At 41.0% G+C, this 17,427-nt stretch overlaps 1 protein-coding gene across 19 annotated transcripts in view; it reads right to left on the bottom strand.

Moving 5' to 3' along the window:
* Positions 1-8,457: 8,457 nt before the first annotated feature.
* The window catches only part of ZFAND6 (zinc finger AN1-type containing 6), an 82,419-nt gene continuing 73,449 nt past the window's right edge, over positions 8,458-17,427 (bottom strand). For 15 of the 19 annotated variants that reach the window (XM_077938623.1, XM_002804910.4, XM_077938628.1 and 12 more), the window contains 2 exons: positions 15,976-16,089; positions 8,473-9,382 (listed from right to left, as the gene is read on the bottom strand). In XM_077938623.1, coding sequence (XP_077794749.1) covers positions 9,234-9,382; positions 15,976-16,089 — 263 coding nt within the window. In that variant the 3' untranslated portion in view covers positions 8,473-9,233. 19 annotated transcript variants of the gene reach the window in all.

Here is a 17,427-nt window from a genome sequence, read left to right as displayed (position 1 = left end):
TGGTTTGGTGGAGAGATCCGATAAAAAAAAGTTTGGAAATAGGTAAAATAGTAACTTGGGGTAGAGGTTATGCTTGTGTTTCTCCAGGACTGAATCAATAGCCAATTTGGGTGCCATCAAGACATCTAAAGCCTTACTGTGAGCCAGATACCCAGGAAGAGGTTTTGGGAAGATCCCAAAGACCCACCGGTGGCAGCGTTGTCCAAGTTGATGCTGAAGAGGACCCCGACTGTCACAAGCAACACCCGTCGAACACAGTCACCTACCTGGGGACAGATCAAGAAGCTGTTGCAGATGGCAGAAGAAAACCTGAGGAAAGTGGGACAACCAGTCACAATGAGTAATTTAATGACAACTATGATAGTGGTGATCACCATTGCCGTGAGTATTCCTTCAGCAAGGGCTGACACAGAGAACAATTATACTTACTGGGCATATTTACCTTTTCCACTTCTACAGACTGTAACTTGGTTGGACCCCCCCACTGGAGGTATACACTAATGATAGCTCTTGGATGCTCGGTCCTACAGATGATAGAGGCCCATCTCACCCACATGAGGAAGGAACTGTTATATTTCTTTAAGATTTGAACATCTGCCTATCTGTTTGGGAAAGGCCACTAGTTGCCTACCCCCTCGCTATCAATCTCGGCTGGCAATGATGTCTGGATGTATCACTCTGTGGCACAGTTACACATGCTTTCTGGTCTCGGTATTTACCATAATGAATCTGCTCCTATAATTGAGGCATACCACCCTCAAAAACCTATTTGTAAACAGAATTGGACCTGGCCAGAAAAAATGAACATATTTGTTTGGGAAGATTGCATTGCAGAACAGGCAGAGGTGCTGCACAACGATTCCTATGGAATCATTACTGATTGGTCCCCTATGGGGATGCTTAGTATGAATTGCAGCTCTCAGTCTGTGTGCCATGGCCACACTATGTTCAACTGGTCTGAACAAAACAGATGGTAGAAATGATAAGAAGTATGGCAAGAGTTCTTATTATCTGGAAACATGGCGGTATAGTGGTACCTCAACCTCACATGATATGGCCTGCTGTAGGAGCTAAACATAAGAATTTGTGGAAACTATTAATGGCTCATAATAAGATCAAAATTTGGGAAGGAAAATATACTATGCCACCACAATATAATTCTAATTACATTTTAGAACTTGTTGAAAACAATACAATTTGGATATAAAGTTGTGTTCACCCTCCTTTTCTGTTGGTAATGGGCGATCTAAAGTTTGACATCCCTAATTATCATGTAACTTGCCAGGAATGTAGATTGTTCTCTTGTGTGAACTCTTCCTTGTTTAATACTAATCATTCTATCCTAGTAGTGAGAGCTCGAGAAGGAGTATGGTTACTGGTGAAGCTTTCCCATCCTTGGGAAGCCTCTCCCTCTGTACGTATTATTACTGAAATTCTTTTTTTTTTTTTTTTTTTTTGAGACGGAGTCTCGCTCTGTCACCCAGGCTGGAGTGCGGTGGCCGGATCTCAGCTCACTACAAGCTCCGCCTCCCGGGTTCACGCCATTCTCCTGCCTCAGCCTCCCGAGTAGCTGGGACTATAGGCGCCCGCCACCTCGCCCGGCTAGTTTTTTTGTATTTTTTAGTAGAGACGGGGTTTCACCGTGTTAGCCAGGATGGTCTCGATCTCCTGACCTCATGATCCGCCCGTCTCGGCCTCCCAAAGTGCTGGGATTACAGGCGTGAGCCACCGCGCCCGGCCTATTACTGAAATTCTTCAGAAAATTCTGAGATGCTCTTGGCGTTTCATTGCTACTTTAATCTTGATAATTATGGGACTGATCGCTGTCACAGCTACTGCGGCAGCAGCTGGAGTTGCGCTACATTCATCAGTGTAGACAGCAGATTTTGTAAATAAATGGCAAAAGAATTCTAGTCTGCTGTGGAACTCTCAAACTAAAATAGACCAAAAGATAGTTAATCAAATCAAAGATCTCCAACAAACTGCAATGTGGCTAGGAGACTGAGCAGCTAGTTTGGAATATAGAACATAACTAAAATGCGACTGGAAGGAATACTTCTGACTTTTGTATCACTCCTCACCCTTATAATGAATCAGAACATGAATGGGAAAGGATAAAACAGCATCTAGAAGGACACTCTACAAACTTGTCTTTAGATGTTGCAAAATTTAAGAGAACAAATATTTAAAGCATCCCAGGCACACCTGACCTTAACGCCAGGAACTAGAGTGCTTGAAGGAGCTGCAGATGGATTGGCAGCCATAAATCCTTCAAATAGATAAAAACCCTCGGAGGCTCTGTGATTTCTATGATGGCTGTGCTCTTAATCTGTTGTCTTTGTGTAGTCTGCAGATGCGGATCCCTACTCCTGCGAGAAGCAGCTCACTGTGATAAAGCTGCCTTTGCTTTTATTGCGCTGCAAAAACAAGAAGGGGGACATGCTGGGAACAGGCCCCACAAATCTGGCCATAAACAGGCCATAAACAAAATCTCTGCAGCACTGTGACATGCTTGTGATGCCTATGACTCCCATGCTGGAGGTTGTTGGTTTACTGGAATGAGGGCAAGGAACACCTGGCCCACCCAGGGCAGAAAACTGCTCAAAGCCTTCCTAAACCACAAACAATAGCATGAGTGATCTGTGCCTGAGTGATCTTAGAACAGCTAAGGACATGTTCCTGCTGCAGATAACAAGCCAGAGTCTGTCCCTTTGTTTCCCATAAGAAGTGCTTTTAGCTAATCTATTATCTTTTTTTTTTTTTTTTTTTTTTGAGACAGAGTCTTGCTCTGTCGCCCAAGCTGGAGTGCAGTGGCCGGATCTCAGCTCACTGCAAGCTCCGCCTCCCGGGTTTATGCCATTCTCCTGCCTCAGCCTCCCCAGTAGCTGGGACTACAGGCACCCGCCACCTCACCCGGCTAGTTTTTTTGTATTTTTTAGTAGAGACGGGGTTTCACCGTGTTAGCCAGGATGGTCTCAATCTCCTGACCTCGTGATCCGCCCGTCTCGGCCTCCCAAAGTGCTGGGATTACAGGCTTGAGCCACCGCGCCCGGCCAGCTAATCTGTAATCTATAGAAATAATGCTTATCACTGGCTTGCTGTCAATAAATATGTGGGTCAAACTGTTTGTGTCCCTCAGCTCTGAAGGCTGTCAGCCCCTTGATCCCACACTGCACTCTATTTCTGTGTCTTTTGTCTTCATTCCTCTAGTGCTGCTGGGTTAGGGTCTCCATGACCGAGCTGGTCTTGGCATCATGTTCTGGAAACTATGAGAAAGGGAAGTATAGCCATTGTCAGTTTAGTAAAAACTGTTTTCACATTACAAAAAAACACGGCTTTGAATTGTGGTTGAAGTAAAGGAATGATTTCAAGACTGCACTGTGCAGTGTAAGTTAGCATTGTAGGATAACTAGGAGAGAGGACACTTTGCACCAGACTTGAGCACAAACATCCGAGACAAATTAGTATGGAAGACTGAAGTACGAGAAAACTCTTGATTAACAGTGTATTTAGGTGTAGTGAAACTGGAAGACTGTGAATGTTTGTTTTTTGTGTGTGACAATTTAAAAAAGAAATACAAATTGAATGCTGAGGCTGGTTCAACACCTTTCCTTGCATAACCTTCAAGTTCTAAAATGTGATCATCAAAACAGCTTTATAATTAACTTTCTTCTTTTGATACTTTGGACTTCAGGTACAGAATATTGGATTAATCATAATCCTTGGTTCCAGACACTCTCAGCATTGGTTCATACATGGCCTCTTTTAGTTTTCTAATATAAGCATCCTGACTCTAATAACACCAAAAAAGCTGGAGCTTTGACCATATAGTACCACTTACTAGCGCATCCCTTGCCACCTCTCATCTAAGGGCATTTTTCTGAATTTTTTCATCATCACCATCCTGCTTTTTACATAAAATCTATCTACTGGCCGGACACGGCAGCTCACACCTGTAATCCCAGCACTTTGAGAGGCCGAGGCAGGCAGATCACCTGAGGTCGGGAGTTCGAGACCAGCCTGACCAATGTGGTGAAACCCCATCTCTACTAAAAATACAAAATTAGCCGGGCGTGGTGGCAGGTGCCTGTAGTCCCAGCTACTCAGGAGGCTGAGGCAGGAGAATCACTTGAACCTAGGAGGCGGAGGTTGCGGTGAGCCAAGATTGTGCCATTGCACTCCAGCCTGGGCAACAAGAGCAAAACTCCATTTAAAAAAAAAAAATCTATTACATGCAAATGTATTTTGAAGTGAGCATGTTTCATATTTTGAGACCAGTTTTGCTTACTATACTGTACTTCTTCCTGTATTTCTAAAACTTACTATACTTTAAGACTTTTTTGCATAATATGCTTCTATTTTGTTGTATCACTATGGATCAGTTTTGGTTACTGTGTATTATTCCAGTGTATGAATATATCACATTATATTCATCCACTCTTTTTCGGTGGGGATTTGAAGACTTGTTTCTGGGATTTTGCTTTTGTAAACAGCACTATAGAACTTCGTGTAGGGGTCCCCCATTTATCTTTTTTTTTTCTGAGATGGAGTCTCACTCCGTCGCCCAGGTTAGAGTGCAGTGGTGCGATCTCGGCTCATTGCATTCTCCGCCTCTTGGGTTCACACGACTCTCCTGCCTCAGCCTCCCCAGTAGCTGGGATTACAGGCACCCACCACAGCGCCTGGCTAATTTTTGTATTTTTAGTAGAAATGAGATTTTACCATTTTGGCCAGGCCAGTCTCGAACTCCTGACCTCCTGATCCACCCACCTTGGCCTCCCAAAGTGCTGGGATTACAGTCTTGAGCCACTGCTCTGGGCTGTGGTCCCGCATTTATCTATGTGCAAGTTTTTCTTGGGTATGCACTTGGGAGTGCAACTTCTGGACTATTAGGTATGTAAAAATTCCACTTTAAAAGGTAATATGAAACTTTGTCAAGGATTGAACCACTTTCCACTAACACCAGCAATGCAAGAGAACATGCAGAAATCTGCCAACACTATATATTGACAGATTTTTAATTTTTTGATACTTGAATGGGTATAAAAAGGTATCTCATTGTAGTCTTCATTTGCAGAGGAACTTCTCCCACCTTGTAACTTGTCTGTTCACATTCTTTGAAGATACTTTAATGCATTTTCAGAGAATAAAACATCCTTTTAAAAGACAAATTCATTAATAATACATTTATAGTATGCTTTGTGCCTTGAGAATTTTTTTTTTTTTGAGATGGAGTCTTGCTCTGTCACCCAGGCTGGAGTGCAGTGGTGCGGTATTGGCTCACTGCAACCTCTGCCTCCGGATTCAAGCGATTCTCCTGCCTCAGTCTCCCAAGTAGTAGAGATTACAGGCATGTGCCACTGCACTTGGCTAATTTTTTTATTTTTTAGTAGAGACAAGGTTTCACCATGTTGGCCAGGTCTTGAACTAGTGATCTGCTCACCTTAGCCTCCAAATGATGGGATTACCGTTAGCCACTGTGTCTGGCCAAGGAGTCTCTCTATCCTAAGATGTAACAGGCAGTCATCTTTTTTCTCTGAGAGTTTTCAAGTTTTGTTTCACATTGAAGTACTTAACTTTTTCCTATGGCATAACAGGATTTTTCCTTTTCCGTACAGAAAACCATTTCTTCTAGCTCTAATTATCGAACAGTCTCCTTTCATGAATGTAATATGCCACCTCTCTTTCCAAAGTTCAGTCCATGCACGGGCAATCTATTCAATTCGGATATCTGTCTGTCCCCATCAGCTAGTAATATGCTATTTTAACAAACAAGCCTTCACAGTGAGTCCTGACATTTAGCAGGACAAGTCACTGTCTCCCTGCTCTTTTCTGAAGTGTTCTAGCCTTTTGCTCTTTTTAACTTTTACTTTTAGAATCAACTAAACAAGCTCCACGAAAAAAAACAAGTGGAATTTTGATTGGTATTACCTTGAATCTATGCCTATTGAGGAACAAATGACATTTTTTTTTTTTTTTGAGACTGAGTCTGGCTCTGTCGCCCAGGCTGGAGTGCAGTGGCCGGATCTCAGCTCACTGCAAGCTCCACCTCCCGGGTTTACGCCATTCTCCTGCCTCAGCCTCCCGAGTAGCTGGGACCACAGGCGCCCGCCACTTCGCCCGGCTAGTTTTTTTTTTTTTGTATTTTTTAGTAGAGATGGGGTTTCACCGTGTTAGCCAGGATGGTCTCGATCTCCTGACCTCGTGATCCGCCCGTCTCGGCCTCCCAAAGTGCTGGGATTACAGGCTTGAGCCACCGCGCCCGGCAAATGACATTTTTTGATACTGTCTTCCTATCCACTACATCTATTTACTGAGTTCTTATCCCTTAATGTTTTAGAATTCTTTCTTGACGAGGCCATCAACATATATTGTCAATTTCCTAGGTAACCAAGATTCTGATATTATTGTCAAATGGTGTTTCCTGGTTTTCTAGGTAACTGGTATAAAGAAATGCAACTGTCTTTTTTTTTTTTTTTTTTTGAGACGGAGTCTCGCTCTGTCACCCAGGCTGGAGTGCAGTGGCCGGATCTCAGCTCACTGCAAGCTCCGCCTCCCGGGTTCACGCCATTCTCCGGCCTCAGCCTCCCGAGTAGCTGGGACTACAGGCGCCTGCCACCTCGCCCGGCTAAGTTTTTGTATTTTTAGTAGAGACGGGGTTTCACTGTGTTAGCCAGGATGGTCTCGATCTCCTGACCTCGTGATCCGCCCGTCTCGGCCTCCCAAAGTGCTGGGATTACAGGCTTGAGCCACCGCGCCCGGCCGCAACTGTCTTCTAAAAACTAATGTTGTATCTAGCTACCTAACTAAACCCTATTATTTCTAGTAATTTCATGATTTTTTTTTTTTTTTTTCTTGAGACGGAGTCTCGCTCTGTCGCCCGGGCTGGAGTGCAGTGGCCGGATCTCAGCTCACTGCAAGCTCCGCCTCCCGGGTTTATGCCATTCTCCTGCCTCAGCCTCCTGAGTAGCTGGGTCTACAGGCACCCGCCACCTTGCCCAGCTAGTTTTTTGTATTTTTTTGGTAGAGACGGGGTTTCACTGTTAGCCAGGATGGTCTCGATCTCCTGACCTCGTGATCCGCCCATCTCGGCCTCCCAAAGTGCTGGGATTACAGGCTTGAGCCACCGCGCCCGGCCACATTATTGTTTTTATAGAAAAATCATGAAATCGCCGGGCGCGGTGGCTCGAGCCTGTAATCCCAGCACTTTGGGAGGCCGAGATGGGCGGATCACGAGGTCAGGAGATCGAGACCATCCTGGCTAATACGGTGAAACCCCGTCTCTACTAAGAAATACAAAAAATAGCCGGGTGAGGTGGCAGCGCCTGTAGTCCCAGCTACTCGGGAGGCTGAGGCCGGAGAATGGCGTGAACCCGGGAGGCGGAGCTTGCAGTGAGCTGAGATCTGGCCACTGCACTCCAGCCTGGGCTACAGAGCGAGACTCCGTCTCAAAAAAAAAAACCAAAAAAACAAAAAAAAAACAATAATGTGCAAATAAGTGCTACTTCTTTTCTTATCATTTTTCTTGATTTCCTGACCTTGTGATCCACCTGCCTCGGCCTCCCAAAGTGCTGGGATTACAGGCGTGAGCCACCGCGCCCGGCCTCTTATCATTTTTCTATCTTGTCTTGCTCCACTGATTATAATCTCCAACACAATTTTGAATAGTAAGCAGTAATAGTGGGCAGTCATCTTTGTTTCTGACTTTAAAAGGAAGTTCCTCTTTTTAATTGATGCTTGCTTTTGCATTCATTTGGCTAGTTTATTTCACACAGAACTATCAGCTTAAGGAAATTCCTTTCTAGTCTTAATTTATCAAGTTTAATTTTTCTTATCACGAATGGGTGTTAAATTCTATTACTTTACCTGAATCTATTAAGATAGTTGTAACAGTTTATTCTCTTTATAATCTGTTAATGTGATCAATTTACAGATTTTGATAATTAAACCATTGTTTATTTAAACAGAACACGCCAATAATTTTAAACTGAGAAATTTATATTGTAAAATTATTGCCTTCATCTGTTTCATATGACATTTCATGTTTAAAAATGTTTGGCTACCAGACACATTTGAAAACCATGGGACAAATGATCTTTCACAGGGTCTTTCTACTCCGCAATTCTACAACTGCCCTGCAGCTTGAATTATACTCTTAAAATTTCTCTAATCCTACAAGAAAAAGCTTCTATTGGATGTTAATTCAGTATGACAGTGTAGAAAAGGGAATCAGACAAGGACTAAAAAATACATTTAAGTAACAGAGAGGAGTGCTTGCCTTTGAAGATATGCTGAGGTCTTCAATTCAGAGGAATACAAAATTACAATTTATGATCATTAGCTTACTCACATAGATGTGAGACAAATAATGGCAGTTCTCTTACAAAATAAGGAAAGCAGAAAACTGAAAGACCAAGAAATAAAATTAACTACCAGAAAGAATAAGAGAAAAAGTAATACAAGGGAGCATTCTGGTTTTCCTTTTTATTTAATCAAAGACTGGTGAATAAACATAAATACAGCACAATTACTTCAGATCATTCTTCATATTGTATACACACAAACCCATGAACATAATCTGAAAGAAACCTGTAGACAGCAATGAAATGCATACAGCTTTTTCTTCCCTCGCTCAAAAAAAAGTTTAAACACACAAACTTAGAATCTCATCAGCACACACTCTCTTGTGACAAATGATTCAGACATAAATAGTGGGTGCAAAGAAACTATATGCTAACATACGAATAACCTTTGTTAATGAAAAAACAGAAGCAGCCATAATGATTAAGATACATTCAGTTACCGATAACTAGTTGTGCCCTAAAGGGCATTATCAAAAGAGAAATCGTGCTGCAGAGAAAAGCGATATATACATACACAATGAGAAAATAAACTGCAAGATTAATGCATGCATGTTTAATACTGGAAAAATCACAGCCCTCCAAAATTTCTGCACATTTGTTATAAAAGCCCTCTGCACTCAACTAAAATTAAAATGATCTTAAAAGGATAATACTTGTAAAGTTTAAGTCTTCTCAGCCACAGAAATTGCAATGGAAATAAATGTTCAGAGTCATTTTCAAAACAAAACCAAAACAAAATCAAAACAAAAATCTATTCTTCCGATGACATGCAAGACACACTGCTCTACATTCCCAATGACTAGGAAAAAAAAAACCTCAAGTCAATTTTTAGTTTGCAGATGCTCAAGGATTTTGTATTCCAGCAGGAGTTCAAATCTTTTGGATCTTTTCGCCAACAACTACTGGATTTTCTTTTCTGATTTTCTCAGCAGCATCAGCTTTGTAATTGTAAGAGCAATTGTGTACATCTGAGTAACGGTGTACACCACAGTAAACATTTCCACACCGGCATTCAAACCCTGAAAATGGAGTAATACACATACATGAGTTGAAGGATGAAATATTAAGGTCTTCGGCATACTTAATACTGAGCAGCACAATATATTTAGGGCAGCAATGTAAACTAAAGAATCATTCTAAATACACTGTCTCACAAACTACATTCTTCTTCACTACCTGAGAGCTTCATTTCTTGTTCCTATCTACAAACGTAGGTTTGCCCTAGAGCAAGTCTCCTCTGAGCTAGTTTCTTCACCTGTGATATGGCAACAATTACTTCTTTTGTTTTTTTTTGTTTTTTGTTTTTTTTTTTTTTTGAGACCGAGTCTGGCTCTGTGGCCCAGGCTGGAGTGCAGTGGCGCGATCTCAGCTCACTGCAAGCTCCAGCTCCCAGGTTCACGCCATTCTCCTGCCTCAGCCTCCCGAGTAGCTGGGACTACAGGCGCCTGCCACCATGCCCGGCTAATTTTTTGTATTTTTAGTAGAGATGGGGTTTCACCTTGTTAGCCAGGATGGTCTCGATCTCCTGACCTCATGATCCGCCCGTCTCGGCCTCCCAAAGTGCTGGGATTACAGGCTTGAGCCACCGCGCCCGGCCTAACAATTACTTCTTAACAAAAACACAGTTGCTAGGTTGAAAATGTAAAACATTTTTCAAATCCAGACACTACAATGTGAGAATAAGCCTACTGTCAGAAGGCAGTCTTGGCATTTATTTAAGAAAGATCAAATAATGCTTCTGAAAGAACTGTTAACAAAGAACACAGCTTCAATATTTGCTTTACTCTGCTAACCTCCAATGGAGATGTGAACTGTACTGCAGTTGAGAAGTAAAGAGCATGGGATCTAGAATCTGACTGCCTCAGTGTGAATCTACTGACTAATAATGAAGGCAAATTTGCCTCTCTGAGGCTGAGTTTCTGCATCTGTAATTTTGGAATAATAAGAAGTAAGGATTAAAGGAGGAATGAATTTAATGCTGAACATATGGTAAAACACACAATAAATGCTACTTTATTTTAAGAAAATGCCTGGAGTTAAAGCCAAAATCAAGATGTAATGGGTGTGGCCAGTCTTTATATAAAACTGGTCCTGCTCCCCCAAATTAGAATTTTATGGTATGATACAATTGTTGGAAATGGAGCACAGGAATCAATATTTTAAACACTAATATTTGATGTTAACCTCCATTGCTACATTTTTAACTTCAAAGACATATTTGTAACTTAATAATAATGAATTTAAAATGAAGCAAACACCATATTAGACTGACAGATTGGACAAGATGAAAATTACTAAATCTCACCCTTCTAATCATGAAGTCTGAGGGTTTGTGAGATTTACAAAGGCTTTTTTTTTTCTTTTTGTTTTTGAGACGGAGTCTCACTTTGTCGCCAGGCTGGAGCACAGTGGCACGATCTCGGCTCACCACAATCTCCGCCTCCTGGGTTGAAGCCATTCTCCTGCCTCAGCCTCCCGAGTAGCTGGGATTACAGGTGCACGCCACCACACCCAGCTAATTTTTGTATTTTTAGTAGAGACTGGGTTTCACCATGTTGGCCAGGATGGTCTAGGTCTCCTGACCTTGTGATCCGCCTGCCTCAGCCTCCCGAAGTACTGGGATTACAGGCGTGAGCCACTATGTCCAGCCCTAGAAAGGCTATCTTTAATATTAAATACATATATTTTTAAATGTCTTATATGTATATATAGTATATATATATTTGCTTACATATATATTGCTTATATATATATTGCTTCTCTGGGGGCTATATATATATATATATATACACACACACACACACTTTTTTATTTTTTGACACAGGGTCTCAGGCTAGTATGAAGTGGTGCAATCATAGCTCACTGCAGTCTTGACCTCGTGGGCTCAAGCAATCCTCCCATCTCAGCCTTCTGAGTAGCTGGGACTACAGGTACATGCCATAATGCTCAGCTAATTTTTAAAATTTTTTTGTAGAGACTGAGTCTATGTAGTTCAGGCTGGTCTTGAACTCCTGGCCTCAGGTGATCCTCCCACCTTGGCCTCCCAGTGCTGGGAATACAGGTGTGAGCCACTGCACTGGGCCATATTTGTATTCTTTAAATACACATGTGCTAAGGTATGGGTAAATTTGAAACATCTTTTTAAATTTTCTCTTTTAAAGATGAGGTCTCATTATGTTGCCCAGGCTGAGCCCGAATTCCTGGCCTCAAGCAATCCTCTCACCTTGGCCTCCCAAAGTGCTGGGATTATAGGAGTGAGCCACTATGCCTGATCTTGAAGTATCTTTGATATTAAACTCTAACTTCCTTTCTTTTTCATCTCCAACCCATTCCTTAACCAGAAATAATCTTCCTAAAGCAAAGCTCCGCTCAAAATCTTACCTACTCTTTTCTGTAAGTTCAATTTTTATGCAAAGTATTCAGCACAATGCCTGGCACATGGTCAACAATACATTTTAACTATCCATAGCTGCAACTACTTTCCAACTAACCACAGTACCGCTGATCCTTGAAGGATGCCAGGTTTAGGCATGCAGACCCCTCTACAAGTCAAAAATCCATGTATAATTTTATGTTTCCCCAAAACTTGAGCTATTAATAGCCTATTAACCAGAAGCTTTACTGGTAACATAAATAGTCGACTAACACATATTTTGTGTTATATGTTTGTATGTTATATTATTAATATATAATGTATTCTAATAATAGAGTAGGCTAGAGAAAAGGAAATGTTATTAAGAAAATCACGAGGAGAAAATATATTTACTATTCATTAAGTGAAAGTCGATCATCATAAAAGACTTCATCCTTGTCTTCACATTGAACAGGTAGAAGAGGGGTTGGTCTTGCTGTCTCAGGGTTAGCAGAAGTGGAGAAGGTAAAAGGGGAGGCTGGAGATGCAGACATACTTGGTGTAACTTTATGGAAATACAATGTAATTTCTGACTTTTCTGCTTTTTTGTTTCTCTAAAAATGTTTCTACATGGTACCTACATCCTTTTTCCACCATTTGCTTTAGTTTTAGTTCTCATATCACCGAAGAGCCCATGTTGCAAAAGAAGTGAAAAGCAGTCTTGAATAATCAGACCCCTTCTGTCAGACTGTCTAGCGTCAATTTGTTTTCTGGCACTGCTTTTCCTATGTCTTCTTCCTCACTGTCTGGCAGTGGTTTGGAAGCAGCCATCTCCATCAAGTCATCTTCTGTTAATTCTTCTGGTTTGGTGTCTATTAGCTCCTGAATGTCTCCAAGATCCCCATCTTGAAATCCTTAACCCTCAACCTTTCTTGCCATATCCAATCTCTACCATGATTTCCATACTGTGAAGTCACACACAACATCTGGACACAGTTTTCTCCTGCAAGAATTTGTTTCAGGCTTCTTAGCTTTCACATCTTTTTCTAAACAATAATGGTATCTTCAACGGTATGATGTTCCCTCTATTGGGGTTCTCTTCCATAGCACTGACAATCTTTTCCATAGAGTACCATGTGTAATGAGCCTGAAAGGTCTTTATGACCCCTGACATAGAGACTGAATTAGAGATGCTTCTCTGGGGGCAAGCATATCACTTCGACACCTTCAGTGCTGAACTCAGGAGGTTCTGGGTGGCCAGGGGCAACTGTCCAATATCAAAACAACTTTAGGCCAGGAGCTATGGCTCATGCCTGTAATCCCAGCACTTTGGGAGGCTGAGGTGGACGGATCACCTGAGATCAGGAGTTTGGGACCAGCTTGGCCAACAGGGTGAAACCCTGTCTCTACTAAAGATACAAAGAAATTAGTTGGGCATAGTGGAATACGCCTGTAATCCCAACTACCAGGGAGGCTGAGGCATGAGAATCGCTTGAACCCAGGAGGAAGAGGTTGCAGTGAGCAGAGATTGCGCCACTGCACTCCAGCCTGGGCGACAAGAGTGAAACTCCATCTCAAAAACAAACAAAAAAAAACAAAACAAAACCCAACAACTTTGAAAGGCAGTCCCTTACTGGCAAGGTACTTTCTGATTTCAGGGACAAAGCATTAATGTAACCAATTACGAGAAAGGGTTCATATTGTTTAGGTGTTCTTGTTGTATAACCAAAAGACTGGCCGTTGGTGTTTATCTTTTTCCCTTCAAGACTCGGGTTAGCAGCTTTATAGGTAAGGGCAGTCCTGATCATAAACCCAACTGCATTTGCGCAAAACAGTAAAGTTAGACCATCTCTTCCTGCCTTAAGTCCTAGTATTCACTTTTCTTATTTATAAATGTCTTTGTGACCTTTTTCTTCCAGAATAAGGCACTTTTGTCTGCATTAAAAACTTGTCCAGGCAGATACTCTTTCTCCAACAACTTTATATAGTTTGGGAACTTTCTTAATGTAGTTTGGGAACCTGCTGCCTCTTTTTTGGCAGAAGCTGTTTCTCCTGTTATCTTGACTTTTTTTAAGCCAAACCTTTTTCTAAAATTACCAAACCAGCCAGGTGCGGCAGTTCCAGTCTATAATCCCAGCACTTTGGGAGGCTGAGGTGGGCGAATCACCTGAGGTCAGGAGTTTGAGACCAGCCTGGCCAATGTGGTGAAACCCTGTCTCTACTAAAGAAATGCAAAAATTAGCCAGGCATGGTGGCGCACAACCTGTAATCACAACTACTTGGGAGGGTGGGGCAGGAGAATTGCTTGAACCCAGGAGGCAGAGGTTGCAGTGAGCCATGATAGTGCCACTGCACTCCAGTCTGGATGACAGAGCAAGACTCCACTTCAAAAAAAAAAAAAAAATCAAACTATCCTTTGCTGGCATTAAAGTCTCCAGTTTTAGAATCTAAAAGTTGTCATGTAATGACTTCACTTTTTCTTGAATCATAGTATGCCTTTCTTTATAGCAATCCTGCACCCACATAAAAGCTGCATTGTCAATACAAAATAAAAAGGTATTGCATAAAAAAGTACAAGTTTTTGGGCCTGCTGGCATAGCTGCAGAGACGGCTTCACAGATTTCCTTTTTTTTAAACAGTCCTTACACTGAATTCATTTATACTGAAATGGCAGACATCACTCATTTTTCTTGAAATGGCAGAATAGCAGCTGCAGACATTAATCTATAGTACATACCAAGCAATTCAACTTTTTCTTGTAATGTCAGACTTTTCTTGTTGGGAGCACTTCCAGTATCAGTACTGACACTTTGTATGAGTCTTATGGTATTAGTCAAAGTTTACAGTATGGTATTAAACACGATGAAAAATACATGAGAACTACAAGAGATTACCTTTTACTGTGGTAGGCAATCTACTACAGAGACAAACTGCTGAAACAGAGGTGATCAGTGACGATTAAAATGCATGGCATTTTAAGTGGATACTTGCAGCACCTGAACTCACTGCAATAGCAATAGGAGGTGGCTATGAAATTATTAGAGAAGTACAGTATATACTACAGTAACTTTTTGCCACTATCGCTTAATACTGCTTTACATTTGTTTACATTTCTTGACTATGAATGGCTTCATGTATGATCTGCATTTGTATAAGCAAGTTTTGATAAACTTTTAATTTTTTTAACAGATTTGTGCATATTCTGTGGTAGCAAATGATAAAATACACAAGTATCTACACGTTTTACACATTCAAGACTTGTCTAACTTTTCTTAATAAAAACATATATTTCTAGGCTATACAGTTCATCTGTGAGTTTTTTCCAATTGCTGCAAATCTCCAAAAAATTTTCCAATATATTAGAAAAAACTGTAAGTGGACCCCTACAACAGTCCCATGTTGTTCAAGGGTCAACTGTATATGTTTTTAGTCTTATTTCTTTATTCCTGTTGGATTGCAGTACACAACACTCTTGTTCACGTATTATGTGCTATTTAGCAACATTCCCCTGTTTATGGTTCCTGCACATGCCCTATTCATTTTCTTCAAGTTATTCTTTCTGCCTGAAATGCCCCTATTTCCATCAGTTATAGGTCCTACTCACTGTTCAAGACACGCTGAAACATTCTGCCTTCATGATCCTTTCCTTGCTGGGCCTCTAAGAACCACCATTTTTAATTGTAAATTAGTTACTCTCATCCCTGAATTCCCAGAGCAAAGTGACTGCACTTCATGTACTTTCTTTGCTAAATGCTTTTGAACAATTCTTTCTCCTGCCCACCACCATCTGCATCTGATAGCTATGTTAATACTGATTACTTACTGTGTGGCAGCACTGGGCTGGGCTAACTGCTTACATGTCTTAACTCACTGAACCCACACAACAATGTATGGTTAGCCCTATTTTACATACAGAAAGTACTTCCAGTTTACTAAGTACTTCAAAATATTCTCTCCTTGAAAGCAGGAGACACATCTTTGACCTTTCACAGAATCTGGCACACTAACCTTACTTGTCTAATATTTCTAAATTCAACTGAAATAAACTTTAAAAAAAAAAGAAAAAAAAAAGCTATTCATTTCACTTTTAGGTGTATAATCAAAGCTATTTTTATTTCCTTAAGAAAATTCAGAAGCTGAAGTATAGCCAGTATTAGCTCTCAAGGGAACAGGAACAATCTTAATTGAAGTCAATAATAGTAAGCTATGCATTACTATAAAACAGTATCTTAATTTTAAACATTTGATTTAGGTCCTTACCAGTAAGTCCCACTTTCTTCCTGCACATGAAACAGCGATTCTTTTTTTGTTTTGGTTTTTCAAGAGACTTGCTTTGCTCTTCAGATGGCTGCTGTGCCGTGTCTGATACTGAAGCTGACAAAAATAGGAAGGTGGCAAAATTTAATTATTCTGTAAGATTTTGCTATTCCTCATCCCACCCTCCCTAGTCTATTATTTAGAGGATACTGAGGAATTAATTAGCACAGAAAACTAGTCATTTAATTACAAAGTTGTTTACAAAAATAGGACCCCTTTTTGTTAAATTATGTATAGAAAATGCATAAATAATGTATTTCTATCTAGAAAATAATCTAGAACATGTAATGATATATTGACAGTGGTTTTATAGACTTTCTTCTTTAGGTTTTAATTGTATTTTCTTTTTTTTTTTTTTTTTTTTTTTTTTTGTTGAGACAGAGTCTCGCTTTGTCGCCCAGACTGGAGTGCAGTGGCCGGATCTCAGCTCACTGCAAGCTCCGCCTCCCGGGTTCACGCCATTCTCCTGCCTCAGCCTCCCGAGTAGCTGGGACTACAGACGCCCGCCACCTCGCCCGGCTAGGTTTTTGTATTTTTTAGTAGAGACGGGGTTTCACCGTGTTAGCCAGGATGGTCTCGATCTCCTGACCTTGTGATCCGCCCGTCTCGGCCTCCCAAAGTGCTGGGATTATAGGCTTGAGCCACCGCGCCCGGCTTTAACTGTATTTTCTAATTTTTCTAGTAACTACATATTTAATCAATAAAAGGCACATAAACAAATACTACTTGAATATTCTAAGGGAGTGTGCAAGAAAATAGCCATATGCATGGGTCAGAATGACATAAGTTTCTCAGAGAACAAGGAGGGAAAAGGTGAAACCAAGATTCTGTGGAATATTAAGTATGTTTAAAGTTCCCAGAAGGTTTCACATAAAGCACTTTAAATGTTTGAAATAAGGCAAATTGAAGCAAAGAAGCTTTAAAATGTTGTAAGATAATAAGTTGATGCATTTATGTATGGAAACCAAAGCCAGATTTACCAAGATTCGGGTTAAATTACTACTCTGAAATCTTAACATGACTCCCTCCCGTTGCTAACCACTCTGGCCCTCATAAATGCTGCTGCGAGTCAGAATCATGTAATATGACCTTGCAGACATGTCATTTTGCTCTAAAATGGTGGAATTTGCCATGGATCAAATTCTTAACCTCTTCAGTTTCATCACCAGCCAGACTTTCCCCAGGAATCCACTCTCCATTAATCTACACTGGGAATATGCCATGTACCTTTGCTCACACTTCTTATAATCTATTCCAAAGGGTTTCCTTTTTTTCCCCCATTTGATCTAGGTCCTCTTCTTTTTCAAGATCAAGGTCAAATACCCTTTCCTTGTCTCAATTCTCTGTAGCTTCTCACTCTGATTTTCCTTAACACCTTTTCCAAACACCGGGTAC

The sequence above is a fragment of the Macaca mulatta genome, chromosome 7 (genome assembly GCF_049350105.2).
Source record: "Macaca mulatta isolate MMU2019108-1 chromosome 7, T2T-MMU8v2.0, whole genome shotgun sequence".
NCBI classification, from domain to species: Eukaryota; Metazoa; Chordata; class Mammalia; order Primates; family Cercopithecidae; genus Macaca; species Macaca mulatta.
This window is presented reverse-complemented; position numbering and strand designations above follow the sequence as displayed.